The sequence below is a fragment of the Lathamus discolor genome, chromosome 13 (genome assembly GCF_037157495.1).
Source record: "Lathamus discolor isolate bLatDis1 chromosome 13, bLatDis1.hap1, whole genome shotgun sequence".
Taxonomy (NCBI): Eukaryota; Metazoa; Chordata; class Aves; order Psittaciformes; family Psittacidae; genus Lathamus; species Lathamus discolor.
In genome coordinates this window covers 9,535,787-9,550,036 of record NC_088896.1, presented here as the reverse complement: position 1 = coordinate 9,550,036, position 14,250 = coordinate 9,535,787, and the positions used below count along the sequence as shown (strand labels likewise).

General features: G+C 43.1%; 1 protein-coding gene and 2 long non-coding RNA genes across 6 annotated transcripts in view; 1 reads left to right on the top strand and 2 right to left on the bottom strand.

Moving 5' to 3' along the window:
- The window catches only part of HELZ (helicase with zinc finger), an 87,176-nt gene extending 77,902 nt beyond the window's left edge, over positions 1-9,274 (bottom strand). For 3 of the 4 annotated variants that reach the window (XM_065693511.1, XM_065693512.1, XM_065693513.1), the window contains exon 1: positions 9,210-9,274. Coding sequence is in view for 1 of the 4 variants with exons in the window: in XM_065693514.1 (XP_065549586.1) it covers positions 9,210-9,216 (7 nt within the window). In the remaining 3 variants the exon portion in view is untranslated. The remainder of the gene's footprint in view (positions 1-9,209) is intronic. The other variant, XM_065693514.1, reaches the window with a different exon arrangement.
- Positions 9,275-9,298: 24 nt separating this feature from the next.
- LOC136021373 (uncharacterized) lies at positions 9,299-10,222 on the top strand. Its single transcript, XR_010615751.1, has 2 exons — positions 9,299-9,549; positions 9,823-10,222. It is a non-coding gene; the product is annotated as an uncharacterized LOC136021373 (long non-coding RNA).
- Positions 10,223-10,232: 10 nt separating this feature from the next.
- Positions 10,233-13,320, bottom strand: LOC136021372 (uncharacterized). The gene is made up of 2 exons (XR_010615750.1): positions 13,012-13,320; positions 10,233-10,763 (listed from the first exon to the last, which is right to left on the bottom strand). It is a non-coding gene; the product is annotated as an uncharacterized LOC136021372 (long non-coding RNA).
- Positions 13,321-14,250: the final 930 nt, after the last annotated feature.

The following is a 14,250-nucleotide window of genomic DNA, read 5'->3' as shown; positions in this document are numbered from 1 at the left end:
AATGCTTACAAATACTGTGACTGAGCACCTTAGAAGTATTAAGAAAATACCTTTATCCTTCTGACATTATTCCCATTTTACAAAGAATTAAGACATTACAACACATACGCTTCTTAAGATTCAGATTAAGACAATTGAAAGTGATTTTTCCCCATTATGCTCTGCCCTGTACTATACAACCCTTTATATGATCAAAGGCAAACACCCAGAGCCTGTAGAGTGACTTATGAGTACTCAGCATTTCTCTACATCACAACATGAGAGCATTCATTAGAAATACAGAAAATGAACTGTAGCAAAGACGGGGTTTAAGTATGATTTGCCTTTTATTTGTTATTCCCTACGCCATTTCTGAAACACTTTCTAATTTATGCAAATAGTGAAAATGTATTCCAACAAACAACTGCATTAGCATTATAAAATAAATTGTATGTAGCCAGACAGTGTAGCCTCCCTTCTATTTCTTTCTAACACTAGTGTTTTTCAGTCTCTTTGTTCAGTCACCCCCATCTCCACATTTACTCTACATATTCTGCATATTCTGTGAAAATCTCCATTTTGCACCTTCTGTTTAAATGCAGTTGCTGCTTCCTCTGTGCTAAATGAAGGTAGAGCTAGTAGGAAAGAGGAACTGGGTGTCAGGAGTACAGGAGGGGAATTCTCTGTGTTCTCATTTTTGTCCAAAATCATACTAGGGAGGAGTGTGGAAGCCCTAGCCTGCAAATTGTACAGAAATCCCGTAACACAAGCTGAAGTATATTCACTGCAGGGATTAATTATCTTTTAGACTTGTACTAAATGCTAATTTGACCGACGTCGAGCAGATTTTCACAGGGTTGATAACAAGTATATCCTTGGCGGAAACATCTCACTATAGCTCAATCTCAACATTTTACAAAGCAGCTCTACAGGCCATTAGATTTTTTCCCCCTATTTTACTGTGAATATAAGAACACATTTTTTGCCCTGTTTTTAAAAAAGACTGGATCATGTAGGCAAAACCCTTCACTCCCCTCCACAGCACCCAAAAAGTCAGCTTGCAATAGACACCTACCATGGGAAATTTCAACCCAAATAATTAACATCTGGCAAGCAGTAACCAACTGAAATGAGGAGCATGTCATAGTAAGCATCAGGTAACATAATAATAGGTGGTGCTTCTGCCCCACCTAAAGCTCTTTTGGCTCCTTCATAGAAAATCTCCACGTAAACAGTCTTTCATAATAACCGGTTAACAGCAGCACTCTGTATCCCATCTACCTGTACATTCTTACTGCTTTTTGAGAGTTAAGTTTCTCACACTTAACCAAGATGAGGGCATTTTAATCGCAATATTGTCCCATGGTTACCATTTTATCCCCATAACAACATCACCAATTACTTACGTTTAAAAAAATGCATTAGAAAAGTAATTTAATCTTTGCTTCTCTTAATGAAATTTGCCAGAGAAAAACAAAGGGAAAAAATTAGCAGTGCACGACCAGCAGCTCTCCATAGAGCAGCACCAACCTGCAAGTCTCAAACTCAAACAAGAATACAATGTTCATATCCTAAGAGTTGTTTTAAACATCATTAATTCACAGCTCTTCAAACTATAACCTGCTTGTGGCTGAACCTCTCTTTTAAGCACCTGACTAACAGAACACAGGCCTGCTCCTGAGTGTCTCTGCACATTTCACCTTATAATGTCTAGCAGTAATTTTGACCAAAAAAAGCGAACATCATTAATCTTAAGGACTTCAACAGTCATGCAATTACCAATATTCTTCTCTGCTGAGTCATAAGATAATGCCAAAAGTCCCCTTTGAGAAGTGCCTGCTGTATGATATATAGGTACATCTGTGTATATGTGACTAAACATCTGTCACCTCATTTTCAAAATGCCAAGTACAAAACTGTGTTCCCAAGGAATACAAAGGGGAATCAAAGAAGACTCCCAAGCGTCATTTCAATGCAAAACACATCAGGATATTTGCAAACGTATTTCAGATGTTTAAAGGCAAAACCATGTCATAAAGTTTTCCACAACACTCTCTGAACTTGCCATTCATACAGAGAGCACTTGACCACATTTCATTTCCTAAAGTTCATCAATTTAACTAGCCACAGAGAAACAAAACTAGCAGTCTCTCACTTCCAGTCTCGTGTTCAATTTGCTGCTCCCTCTAACACAGGTATAGATGGATTCCAGCAATAAAAGTTATTTTTAAAATCAAGAAATTATTTATCACAGCATACCCCCTTGTGGAAAACCCCATGCAAACTCTTCTTCCCTTACCAGCTAAGCAGCTCCAAAGCAGAGTGATTCAATCTACGCTTTCTCTTCTCAACAGGGCTATTGTAGTGATGATGAAACAGTCCTTCCTCACATGCCAAACTCCATTTTCATACAAGAACTTAATCCACTCTTGCCTTATCCCAGTACTGCAAAGCAACATACATACACCTATGGCCAGGGGATCAAATGCAAATGCTCCATGTATGGATCACAGTTTGAGAGATGGACGGGGTGGGGGGGTGGGGGGGGGAAGCCCTAAATTCATTTTTTGAGGTGCAAAATCTGAATCTCACTATCAATCTACTCAAGAGGCAAAAGAAAGTAAAAATTTTCACGGTCAGTATCAGTTATATCACATGGTTTATAGCGCACAGTTCACAAGCTGAGCACAGAAATAAGGCAGAAAGCTGCAAACCCAGGAAAATTTTCTTTCAATATACCTCAGTCTTCACTGCAGCATTATAATGAACTTAAATTTATTACAGTAGTGAATAATAGTGTGACTGAGTTTTTTTGTTACGCATTTATACAGTGCTTAGCACAAAAGGGTCCTACCATAACAGATTTAATAACACAATCATGCCACCCACAGATACTCCAAACACATCTTTCCCAAAACCATGCCTATTATGTAACTGTGCATGATATTTTTGTGCGCTATTTTGAAAGTTCAAAGCAATAACTAACCTCCACCACTAAAAATTGCTATCTGTATTGTAAATAACCTTTGAAATTCATTTTTACATGACTGTGCTTCAAATAGTTCAGCATAATAAAGCTAACCTTAGTTTGGGGAGTTGTCTTCTAACTCTGTATTTTAATGATATTAACTCTTCTGCATCTGGATAATGCTTTTATAACATCCCTGTTTCCTCTCCTCAAATGCATGAAAGTGATACTATCAACAGGCTCAATTTTTACACCTCTCCTGAGAATAGAACATGGATTCCCAAGTTCTTCTCACACAGCAAACCCTATGGGGGACACCGTAACTTGTATCCAAAGCACAAGCTTCCCAGTGGCATTCACCCTACTCATTCCTTTTGAAATGAACATTAGAGATTCAGTCACGTATTTCCAACCCCACTCAAAGAGCAGACATCAGCAGGAATGAGTAACAACCCTAGTGTGGTTAATGGCATCATTCTGACAGAACTTCGGAGGAAGAAAAGCAGTGTCTAGCCTAGCCAAACAAACATAAACAACACTACAGGCAAGCAAGATCAGTCAGTTCAAACAACAAACGTTCTACACCATTACAAAAGTGACTGTTTTAAGATACAGCCAGTGTACGGTTACCTCAAAACCATTAGCACAAACAGCTGTCATCAAAAGCATCACTTCAATAAAATACCTACAGCACTCAGCTACAGCTTAGTGCAGATTCAGAAGGATGCTTAAAAACCCACTTCTCTCAACGACCTCACTGTGCAGACAGTGAGAAAAGCGCAACAAATTCTAGCTCCCACAGTGACACAGGAGCAGATACCAGGCAGCCACCATGGCTGGTCCACAGTATTCAGGAATCCCATCCTGCTGATAGTGAACTGAGTTCAGAGCAGCGAAGGAACATTGCTTGGGAACAGAAGCACACTGCCTGTCCCCAACCCCCCAAAATTATCTAAGGATAAAATGCAAACCTCACAAAAATACAGATTATCTTATATTAAGTGAGAAGATACATAAACAGGAAGAATAATTTTATATGCCGCCAAAACCACTATGCTTTTCATTTGTGGCATTCTCCATTTATTATGTCCACAAAGATTTGCTGCTTTCTTGGTTTACTGAACCACTAAATATTTCCCAACAAATTAAACACTCGTGCCACGTTAGCCAATAAGCAAGATTCTCAGAAACAGCTTGTGTGGCACTACCTATTTCCCTCTTCCCATGGGGTCCGAAGGGCTCTGAAAGACCTCCTAAGCATATTTAAGCAGTGTCATTTTTAGTGCTTTGATGAACACTGTAGTTTTGATATATAGAACCATGAAAAAACAACCCCAACCCTGTGGAAGTCATGGACTGAGAGATCAATTCTAAATAACACTTACCCTATCTACCATAAAACCAGCTCAGATGAATGCACACACTGTTGACATTTCTGTCCTTCACTTCCTGCCACTTCAAACTTCGTACCAAACATAAATCTACTATTCTTTTTCTTCCTATGTTTAGTCATTACAGCTCTGAGAATCATCAGCCTTCCTACTGCTTACAAACAGGGAACATCACGAAATTTATTTCCCCAAACCACATATACACCAAAGATTTGAAACATCCACCTCAGACACATCATTCTTCATGCAAGTGGTACTTCCTAACAGAAACAAATCGTACAACAGTTTACAGTAACATCTCCAAAACATCTCTTTACATAAAATCACTTACAAAAACTCTTGCTACCAACTCAGCAGCACTGTGTATCTACTGCTTCTTGGAAAAGCAGTACAGTTCAGTGCTGTTAATTCTCAATTACCTTCTTGCTCAAGTACAAGTCTCCGAACAGCTGACGAAGACTCCATGCCACTTAGAAAATCTGATAGATTGCATTCATTCAGAAGCAGGTTGAGGCCATAGTAACCACTCAAAATTTTTTTATCATAAAATGGAACCCTTCAGAGTAGTAAAATTACATTTAAGAAGGAAAAAGACTTAAATCTATGATTTCTTATCTGGCTTTCCTGTAATAAGTCCGTAAATTTGATAATTTGAAGGACTCTGAGAAAAGACTGTGTAAATAACCAGCGCACTTCTATTAAATTTATGACAATGAATTTGCATAGCAAATTGTGGAGAAATATTTGGATATTATGTTATAGCCACATTAAGTACCCTTTAACTTCATCTAGCAGTGCAATAGAAATGCAACAGAGAAACAAATTCTCACCCATGGGTAATTACAATCTCCCTGCTTAAATTCCTAATCACTTCTTTTCCTACAGTAATATTCACTTTTCTGTTTTTCTCAGACATGAGTGATTGCTTCTGGTTGCAGCCTCATGTTGTAAACATCTGTGTGAAGAGAAGATGAAAGCTCAGTAAGCAAGACTGGCTTTGAATAAGGAACTTGAGTTACATATCAATACCACCATCATAAAATCATCAGAAGCTGGGCTGTTTCTGTGGAGGGATCTGACCTTGCAGACTCATTTCACTATCTATAAAGTTTAGTTATTTTCTTCCTCTTCTCCCCCCACCCCCCCCCCCAAATAAATACCAGGAGAAAACAAGTGTTACTTTCACAGTCAAAATCTCCAGACCAAGCATTCCTTCAGGGTTTTTACTCCTTAATACTCAGTTCAAACTTTTGTAAAAGCTCTCTTTCTCAATATTCTCTTTTCTTCATTGCTGAAACAAGAGTGACCATCACAGAAGTCTACCAAAGGGAGTAAGAAATCAAACATATAGAGCGATGTCTCTAAATATGTCTTTGATACACATAAATGCAAGTGCTGACTGCTGCCGAAGGCCACAGAACAAATATTAAGCCAAACAAGATCAGAAAAAGGAAGGCCTTCTTTGTTCTGATTATCTAACCCATCAGACTTTCATTTAAAGGGGAAAAACACCACGTAGTGATAATGGGATCTTGCCTTAGCATCTCAAGAAAAGCAGTGAGAAATTATTAAACAGCTATAACGCACAAGCAGGAGGGAAGATGAGGAATACAAAATAAAAACTGGTTTCTCCCTAATGATAAGTCACCAACACCCTTGAACCAAGAGGAATACAAGGGATCTGCTTCCAGGAAGAAGCCTTTAACAATGCCAGGAAAAACATAGGGACAGGATTCGCATTTACTAGGACTCTTGGCCTACTGATCCCAAAGGCAGGGGGAACGTCAGCTGTCCACCTACTCCATCTCTAAGCTAGAGCAGAATGACACCATCCTTCCCTCTTGTCCTCCCTGCCAGTTCCCACAGCTTTCCCTGGTTATTCAGGCTGTGCACAGGGGACAGGATTTAAATTATTACAAAACACTTTCCTAATTCAAATTTCACTCCTGCTACCAGACCTATTGGGTACCACTGACCTCAGGAGGGAATGTCAGTGAGGTGAAAGATTCGAGGGCTTTGAACTAATAATCTGAATTGCTCCAGCAATTGCTTCTGTCATTGCTAAAATGAAAACACCTAGAATAAAGCGCAGGAGCAAATGTAAGGCAGTAGCAAACAGTGAAGAAAAAGAAAAGAACCACCACACTGAGAGAATATCCAGCTATAATTGCAAAGGGGATTTTAGTAAGAAAAATAATTGCCGACAATGGAGAAAATATTTCATCACACTACTAATTTAACAGAGTTGGAAAACATTACTAGTAATATTGCCTGGCTCCTACACAGCCTCTTTCATCCACAGGCGTCAAGACTCCTTACAGGTTGGTAAGATTCACTATCCCTATTTTAAATTCCTTCAAAAGAAAGCATAAACAGGTGAAGTGATTTGCATCAGGCTGTCCAGATCGCTCAAGCACTAGGCCTGACTCCTACCCAGTTGGAAATATCACCTCTTCAAAGTTTCTAGACACTGCCATATTTGTCGAGATGGGAATTTCTCTGTGAACAGAACCTTCAATGAGAAGTTCTCTCCACACTGCAGCCCTTCTCCTGCAACCAGATCTACACGTACAGAGCCCAAAGCCCAGGAACCACTTCCCTGAAACCAGTGAGATTTCACAAAGGGAAAGGTTCCTCCATGACAGATCAAGCAGAACTGGGACAAATTACAGATTAAGATATTGCTTCCACATCTCTCCTTAATTTTTAGTCTGCTGAGGAGAGGCAAAAAAAGCCCACACCTCTTTCCCCCCAAATAAAACCAAAAATCCCCCAACATAACCAGCTATGACAACCTTTCAAGTCCTAGAGCTATCACTTCAATAAGCCTCTTTCATTGAAAAATTCATCTGGCTCACTCAAAAAGGCACAGCATGTGTGAACTAAAGGAGGGGAAATACACACACAGTACATTTCATAACTTAAAAGAACTCACGGAGATGAGGAGTGATAATAGAAATGTGACTTCAGCTAGGAAAAAATAAAGAAAGTAAGTTCTGCTTTCATAACAAATTACAAAGAGAACTCAATTCTATCAGCAACAACACAGAAAATGGTCCTTCACTTACCAATAAAGAAAAATTGTTCTGCTAATTAAAGTTCAACACAAAAACCAGCATAACTCAGCTTTCACCACTCACAATTTCTGCGCTGTCAAAGCTAAGCCTACCAAGGCCTGATTCATCTAAGAGTGAATCCCTTGGTTTGTATCCCGAGGAGGGGGAGGGAATGTGATGGTCACTTGTACACTTCCCGCTCGTCTCAGTTTCAATTGCATGCTCAAAATCAGCTCTTCACTGCACAGGACCAGCGAGCTGCTCAACGTCCCCAGACTGTCCCCATTGAACAAGTTTTGCCCTCTAAAAATAACAAACCCACCGGAGTTTTCATTCACAAGCTGCTATAACCCAAATGTACCAAAATGACTGAGTTTAAAACACATCATTTTAACACCTGTCCATTCTACCAATCAGTCTTGGAAAATAATGCAAACTTACCAAGTACCGCTTCATTTAACTTAGGGGTTTTTTCATCCCTACAAAGGATTATGTCTTTTTTTAATATAAATAAAGGGGGGAAACTATGTTATCCTTCGTCTTGTTTCAATTATATTATTTATTAATAACAACAACATTAGAAAACCCCAACAATTCAAACCACCCCAACAAGACAACCCATGAAGCACTCAATTTGTCAATGGGGATATTGATTCTCGGGAGATTTGTGTGTCTTACAACTGAATTCTTTTATTTCTTCACTGAAAAGTGAAATATACTCTGTTCCTTTAAAACTCCATCTCAAGCTCACTGTACCTCCGACAATGCAAAAATCCAGCTGCCTTGTCACCTCTCACTGGAAAGCAACCTTGCAACTGCCTCCCTGCAGTTAGCTCTTCATTTCCATCAGTGATGTGTTTAATCACGCTACTATAATCAAACAACAGTTTGAGTAACAATGCACTGAAGCCAAATAACTTCACTCATTTGGAAACTGACAATAAAAGGACATGACCCACCCTAGGAGGAGTAACATATACCCTTTCCCTACTTGCGGATTTGCCCTATATATACACGTATGCAGTCTCTGTTGGGAGGGCTGTATGGCAACCTGCGGTAGGAACTCCCCTATTTCCAGTTTCAGGACAGTTGCATCATGTGAAAGGTGCTCTCGGGCTCTGTGTCAGACCTCCCAACTTGTAGCCACTCGGCCCTGACAAAGCCTCCCGCAGAAAACAAAAATGAAAGCTCCTCTGCCAACCCTTCAGTCGCTCCGAGGGCTGATTTTACAGCAGCTGTTAAATTCTCTCAATTTGTTCTTTCCATCCTTCAACAAACCCTACCTAAAAACGCTTCCCTACTTGTATTTTACGGTTGTGATTTCCTGGCTGTCGCCAGCCGTTCCCTCCCGCCCCGCCCGGCACAAAAACAAAGCTGACTCCCACCCCCTGCCTCCCGCCACCCTCCCTCCCTGACGGAGCACCCCCGGCGCCCGGGCAAGCCGGGCTCCTGAGAGGCATCCCCCGCTCGCCACAGCGGCCCCTCCGCCTGCCCCCGCGGCGCGGGGCTTAGGGCCGCGCCGACCCGCCCGCCGGCAGCCGCGGGCCCACGGGAGAGCGCGGCAGCCCCCGGCGCTCCGGCAGAGCCCGCCCGTAAACAGCCCCGGAGCGGCTGCCGCTGCAGGCCCCTCCGCAGACACAGGGCCCTCTCCAGCCGGCACCGCTCAGCCCCCGGCCCGGCCGGCACTCCTCGCTCGGCCGCTCGGTCGAGCTGCGGGTCACCGAAGGTCCCCCGAGGCCTCCCCGGAGCCCCCCGCCAGCCGGGCCCGGCCGGCCTCGGCCCCCGCGGGGGGTGAACGGGGAAGTCCTGACTTACCTGTCATTACTTTCTACGCCATCTTGGATCCACTTGTCAACGTCCCCACAAAGCATTGTGGGAAAGCCCTCCCCCGCCCTGCGCCCGGCCCGGCCCGGCCCGGCGGCCAGCGGGGCAAGGCGGCGGGCGGCGGGGCGCTGCGACCGGCACCGGGGACACAACCGGGGTCGGAACCGGGACCGGGGGCAGGACCCGGACCCGCGGCTCTGTTCACGGCACGATGGGGCAGGCGGCGGCTGGCGGAGGGCAGCCGCGGCCGCCGGCCCACAGCTCTTCCCCTCAGGCAGCGGCGTGAGGAGGCAGTGCCGGGCCGCTGGGGCTGGGAAGCGGCACCACCGGGGTGGGTTTTTTATTCGCTGTTTTCTTGCTCTTTATTTTTCTCGCCCCCTCCCCTTCCTCGGGAATCGTGTCGCTGCCTCTGCACGCACGCAGCAGCCCCTCAGCGCGGGGTAGAGCTGCGCACACGCGTAGAGTCCCGCCGGTAAGCTGTGAGACAGGGTCCGCCTGCGCTGAAATGCGTGTTTGTCGCGGGGTTTGTACTGTTCTGGTGGGTCTGGGGTTAGTCTGGCTTTGGGGTTTTGGTTGATTGGTTGTTAGTTGGTTGCTTGCTTAGTTTCTGCCCTTAGAGACACTCGCAGCCCCCGGGGCCCACAGGCAGAGGCGGCAGCCAGGCGATGGAGCAGTGTTGTACATGGTGTTCTGCAGACCCCCCTGCTCCTGCCCAGGGACTGATGCTAACGTGGTTCTGGCGGCGCAGGAGTTATAGGAACTGCTTTGCATAGCAGTTGTATTTTCACAGGGTAATCTTCCCTGTTAGCTGTGCGCTCCAGATGTTTGGCAATCGATTGTTCGTACCTACACGGTTGTGCAAACTGGGTTCTCCAAGGCAAGGCTGTTGGGGATGGTGCCTCTCGCTATGCAGAGGCCATCGTGCTTCAGGGCAAAGCGGGTGAGAAATCTGGGGGGAAACGGCCTACTTCAGGCTCTTAATAAAGGTTATCAACAGACCAGGATTGCGATGTCTTTAAAAACACTTTTCCTTCTACTTTAATTAAAATAATTATAAGATCCAGATCATTTTAGTATTGGATTTTCCTAAATACATTTATATTTAAATGTACATGTTACGCCTCCCAGCTCTTTGAAGAATAACCACCAGCCAAACCTCTGATGCATTGCCACTGCAAGAAGATACTTGTGCCTAAGATTATTTTCAATATTCATCAGTAATGCATTTATAAAGAGAAAGCTCCTCGCAAAAAAAAATGTAAATGCAGAAGGAAATAAATGTAAAGAAACCCTTTGCATTTGCAGGGCAGACTTAAATCAGTCCACTTTTAATTCGGCTTTATAAATACAGTTGGGAGTGTAGTTAACTGTTCCAGTGCCCTGCCTGAGGCCGTGCTGGAGGGGAGTGTGGTTGATCCCAGTCTCAACCCAGGAGACTCCATTGCGGGAGGGCAGAAGCGTTTCTGCAGCCATCAGCCATCCCTGCTGGTCCGTGGGAGCCCAAAGGACATGATCCAACATGATCTAGAGCCACTTCCATGAGCACTGTTCAAGGACCAGGGAGTTACAGTGAATCAGCTGAAGGTGAAACCATGTTTAGGATGTAACTAACTTTGTGTCTCCTTCAGTTCAGGTTGTTGGGGGGGAATTAGTTCCCTGATTTTGGAGGTTGGATGTTTGGTTGCTAGTGAGCTGCTGTATTACTGGTGACAAAATGAAGGTTTTCCTCAATTTTCTTTTTTAAAGCAGTGGAAAATAGGATGAGTTTTATGTGTGCATGTATCTTAAAATATGCATACGTCCTCTGGAGTTCTGTTTGGAGTGAGGCACAAATTTGCTGGGTTTATTTTTGATGTAAGTTCTCATTAACTTTTAAATCCATTTGTTCTGACAGTATTTCTTCATGCCGCACTAGGAAAAAAACTGTGTAGCTGGTGACCAAGTTATACAAGGAAGGATTTGTTCAATGACAGACACCAGTTTCATTGCTAACCTGTTTCTGTTGTTTTAAAATGCCTGAAAGTACTGAAAGGCAAAGCCTGATGTAAAAGGATGGCAGAAACAGCCCAGAAAGGAGCAGGCAAAAGACCACAGCAGCAGGGGAATCCCCCGACTCCAAAAACGCACTGTGTATAAAACACAGTATTATGGAGTCTGTGCCCTTCCACCCACTGCTGTTTATGATGTTAGTTAAACTAAACCTCTTAACCTCCATATGAAGTAGGTTTTACTTTATTTTGTAGACTGGTTAACTGTATTGCATAAACCCCAAGTGGACATGCCAGAGGCTAGAGAGCCAGCTGCTCTAGCTGGGATTGGCTGGCAAGCACTACTTTGTTCAAGTACTGCTACTGAGCCTGCAAGATGGGAGTAACTGTGTTGTTTGCTTCAAGCTCTTTCATACTCTTTTTGTACCAGACAGAAAGAGGAAGAATGTTGGTCCAAAACAAATTTGGCCTCCGAGCACTCATTAACTTTGGAAATTCTGCTTAAAGTTCAAATTATATAGCAACTGGCCTAAGAGATGAGATCCCAAATCCAAAGAGCCGTAATGCAATGAAACTTCAGTTTCAGGGACCCTTCTATAAGAACAGCACAGAGGGCAGAGTATGCCACTAGCAATGGGTCAATACACCACATGGGAAGGAAAAGACTTCTTGTGGCTTTTATTGACATGTTTCAATATAGTATTAAAGGATAATTTAAGGAAATAAGGTTGTAATATTAGCTGGTGCTGTGGGGGGAACTCCATGAGATGTCTCCTTCTCTCTCATTGAATTGTATTACCCAGTGGAAACTGTAATTTGGGCTCCCAATTGCAATCAGACACATCATTCACAACTCTACAGGCTGAGGTGGCAAGCTAGGCCTTCACTCAGCACTGGGCTAGACACAGAAACATGTGTTATGTGCTGACTGCACTTCCAGAACTGTTTAGGCTTTCTTAAGTTCCTGGAATCCCCATGTGCTCACTAATGGGATTTCATGACAAGAAGACCTCACAGCACTAGGCTTCTGACCAAGGAGACCAAGTCACATGGAGTCTGGGAGCAGAAGAAAAGCAACAGTGTTGCAAATGCAAGAAATGCCCAAGGCATAATGGGGAGGCATGAGATAGGAACAAAACAATCTCTGCTCAGCATCATGAAACTTGACAGGCCTCAGATCCTCAAGAGCCAAACTAATTTTTCTAGGGACTCGTTCTAATGGTAAGATTAAAACAGAACAAAACAAACAAACCCCTCTCCAACAACTGCAGCAGCACCAAATTCAATCCCACTTCTACATTTTTTAGGATTTCAAAACCTTTCAGATCTGAAAATTGCAATTTCCTGCTGAAAAAACATTTAGAAAGCCCCACCTCCCAGTGACCAAAACTGCAAGGAAGTCCTGGACAGAAGGCACTAACACGTCCAGTCTCCCTACCCCTAAGCTGGGATTCTGTAAATGCCTGTTCACAGGGCTTCTCCCTATTCTGTGAAGCTAGGAGCCATTCCCAGGTCCTTGGAGAATGTAGGCTCCTTGCCAGAAAAACAGGAGTTTGAAAACCTGGGGCCACTTGGGGCTGCTAGGCTCCCTGCCATGAAGCTCAGATCTGAGCAGAGCTCTGAGAGGTGTGGCACAGATCCTGGAAGAGTTGGGAACTCTGAAACCCTCACTTGCTTGGGGGCTAATGGAAAGCTGGTAGCCAAAAAGCCCTAGAGTTCTGGCTCACCCATGAGCTGCGCACTTGGAATCACAGCAATAGCTTGGTTTCTACATTTTCAAAACAAAACTATTACTGCAGACTTACTCTGCTCCTTTGTTTCTTTCTCCTCAGCCTTCTGCCTTCCCAGGAAATTGAGAAAATAATTTTTCATTCTGTGATAAAGTTCACTCCTGTTTCTGGAAACTGGTATTTCTTGAATGCCAATACAGAAAACTCAGTTTTCAATCAGCTCCGCTCATGATATCTAACTTCAGAATACAGAAAAAAGCATTACAATTGACATGTAAAAGTAGTAAGCTTATAACAGAACACACCGAGCAGGGAATTGCCTCCCTGACCCTGCAGCCTAACATCCCAGCAGGCATCCTGAGCAGTTTTCACCTCTGAGAAACAGAACAGGAGGCCCTTCTCAACAGAAGTTCCAGGCTGATTGCAGTACTAGAAGCAATGTTTTTATTGTCTTTGCACACTGGAGTTTATAAGTTTTTGAACTCCTTCAGAAGCAGCAATCATGGGAAATGAACAGAAGTGATGTGACTTACTTACCCTCTGCTGCAAACAAGCCAGTGGCAGACCTGAGGTTAGATAGCAGCAGTAAGTCTTACTAAACAATAAAGCAAACTGTTTTTCCAGGCAGCCATGAATGCCTGATTATTAAGCTGAAGAGTAACAAGTTATGATTTTCCAACATAAAAATTCCCCTGGAATTCCTCCAGAGTCCTCTAATGAACAAATGATCTCAACTTTAATCTTACTTTGCAATTATCCAAGGATAACATTTCTCCAACATGGACTCTTTTAAACACATATATTTTCTAGAACAAGCAGTATTCAAACTAATTCATTCTTCCTTTGATCCACAAAAGGAGACTGTTGAGACACAAACAGCAATAAGGGGATATTGAGAGTACATTGAAGAGATAGGAACTACAAAGTTCAGATTAATGCAATGGTTTGATCCCACATTGTCAAGATCAAAGATCTTCAGTCTCAATGCTTTTTTAAGAAGCCAGCGTGCCTTTGACCTTTAAATTGCTCCTGGAGGAGTTCTATCTGACATACATCTGCATTCTTGAGATGAACTAGCACCAGAAGTTTACAGCTTGTCTTCTTTCCTAGCAAGCTGATTGTGGCAACCTTTTCCACACTAAAGATACACTCCTTTTGCTTGCATTAATCGCAGTGTGCCAGAAAACCAAATCAAAAAAACCCCAATCAAACAAAAAATAAACCCAAAAGGCAAAAAGGTTGATCACTGTGGATCTTTGGTATGAACACAGGCCCTGAAAGTGAATCTTCATAATCCTTTAAAACTGAATTTTA